The sequence below is a fragment of the Pyricularia pennisetigena genome (assembly GCF_004337985.1).
Source record: "Pyricularia pennisetigena strain Br36 chromosome Unknown Pyricularia_pennisetigena_Br36_Scf_67, whole genome shotgun sequence".
Lineage (NCBI taxonomy): Eukaryota > Fungi > Ascomycota > Sordariomycetes > Magnaporthales > Pyriculariaceae > Pyricularia > Pyricularia pennisetigena.
The window spans coordinates 1-2,269 of NW_021940979.1; the positions used below are offsets into that span (position 1 = coordinate 1).

General features: G+C 52.8%; 1 protein-coding gene across 1 annotated transcript; it reads right to left on the minus strand.

The window, feature by feature from the left end:
* Window positions 1–76: 76 nt before the first annotated feature.
* Window positions 77–814, minus strand: PpBr36_11512 (uncharacterized protein; the record flags this gene model as incomplete). The annotated part of the gene is made up of 1 exon (XM_029898612.1): window positions 77–814. A coding segment is annotated over one exon (738 nt), but the record flags the coding sequence as incomplete, so codon positions are not given.
* Window positions 815–2,269: the final 1,455 nt, after the last annotated feature.

Consider the following 2,269-nt stretch of genomic DNA (forward strand, 5'->3'; position numbering starts at 1 on the left):
TTCTCTCTCTCCCTTGTCTCCTCATCGCCGCGAAAGAGTAGAGAAGTACAAAAAAACAACCGGGGACTTGACTTACCCTTGCCTGCCTGGCATCCGCCTCGGCACTGCTAGCGCTCGCTTGAGCCAACTTGGCCTTCGACTCGGCATCCGCCAGGGACTGGGACGCGGCCGCCTGAATGTTGCTAATCGAGGCTCTCGCGACGGCCAGGGCGGTGGAGGCCGACGCAGCAACAGATGCCGCCGAGGTGGACGCTTGAGCCGCGTTTGAACTAGCAGCCTGAGCCGCCGACGTCGCCGAAGACAAAGACCCCTGGAGCTCGCTGATGGATTGTTCAAACGTCTGAGACGCCTCGCTGAGATTCCTCTGGGCGGCCAGCAGCGCGCTGGACAGAGACATGACTATCTGATCATCTGGACCCCGTGGTCCCGCAGGTTGTGGCGCTGGTTGAGGCTGCTGCTGTGGCGGTAGTTGTTGTGATGGAGGTCGCGGTCTCGGAGGTCCAGGTCCAGGCCCCGGCCCCGGCCCGGGTCCAAATCCTGCCTGACCATAGTCAACATCTAGAGCGTCGACGTCATCCCGTCGCACCTTTGCCATCACCGCCACCGGCGCTGGGGTGATGAGAGCTGCCGCCGCCGCATCCAAGGGAGCAGGTCCCGTCACCTCCCCAGCGTTGGCTGGGGCCTTGACAACATTGTCCCCTTCAAAGAGTCTCCTGCTCAAAGCGCCCGTGGGAAGAGTCAAGACTAGCAGGCCGGTGGCGGCCACGAGCACCGGATGCGAAAGAGCATATGTGCGTGATCTTTTTCTTCTCATTTGGTACTTGCTGTAGTGACCCAAGTCCTTTTGACCAAGTCCGTTACTGAGCACCAGGGGACATAGTCAGAGATCCAGGGTAAAGGGTACGATGGCCTAAAAAGGTTTCAAAGGAAAACGCCAAAAGAAGTAATAGAGAGAAGAAAAAAGAAAACAAGCCTCGGAAAACAAAAGCCTAGTGAGCCCCCCCAGGTCGGCGAATGACAACATCTTGTGTCGATGCCCTGAAGCCAAGCACAGAGAAGAGACTGGATGGACGGGCATGTCCTCGGGTCCCTGTCACAGTCGTCCCAAACTATCAATTTACTATCATCAGGCCAAGCGCTTCCCAGATTGGAAGAGTATCGCTTTTGTGCAGACTCCCCAAATAGTCCAAAACTGGTTTGGAGTCGCATGCTTGGACGGCGGGGCTCCGACTGCCGAAAAGTCCCAAGCAGACTGCAAAATTAGGCGTTTGTTACCATGGGATGATTTGGTTACGTGACCTGTCGACCTTAATTGTGTTTTTTTTTTTTTTTTTTTCTTTCGTAGTTGTAGACGTACTTGGGTAAAACACTCTAGCATTTTCCAGAGCCTGGGCGATAATCACTGGAGTCAAAATTGGCTGATAATCATCGGGGATATGCTCGGATCGGCTGCCAGGATGTGTCTGCGCGTTGGTGGCGTGGCGCGACCCTAGATGGATGGACAGAGAATTGCTACGTACTCAAAAGGTTGTGTAGGACGACCGTCCGATTTTTTTTTCCTTTTTGTTTGAGGACTTGTCCCCGGTTGGAGGAACAGGAAAAGTGCGACAGAAATGTTTTGGAAAAGAGTTTCGAACTTGTGGTTGTGCAAACACGCTCCTTTTCTTTTCGCAATCCAATTCTTTTCGAATGAACCTGTCACAGAAAATGGCGATGGTGCTGTAGTCACGGGCTCGCAAGATGCTATTTTTGAGAGATGGGTTTGGGAGGAAAACACCTTTCATGTTGGCATATATAATTTACCAAGACTAGAACACCCAATGATTTATTTGTTCTTTGCCAAAAGCAACGAGAAAGATTCACCCATGCCGTCAGCCAACACAACAAGAGAGCATCGAGTCGCATACGCAATATCGCCGCCCTCCCGTCTTCCAACCCCAGAGTTTCTTGAACGCCGAGCTTCCTCGTTGCCCATAACGGCAACTTAATTCGTTTTCGCCTGGGCCCGAATCATCGCCACCCCCAAAACCCATCCGATCTTTTTTTTTTTTTCTTATTCTACCTCACGGCACCAGTCGAACTGATCTGATCTACCGTGGTCCGAGGAGGCCAGCATTTCCCAGTCTGTGCGGGTCTGATGCAAGAAAAAACCCAACCGCCCTCCACACACGCCCCCACAACGCAATCGTGTTCCACGCGAAGCCGATGCCTACAGTCTGTCTGGCCTCTATTAATATTTTCTACTTTCTTTGTGCAAGAATGGTCTCTC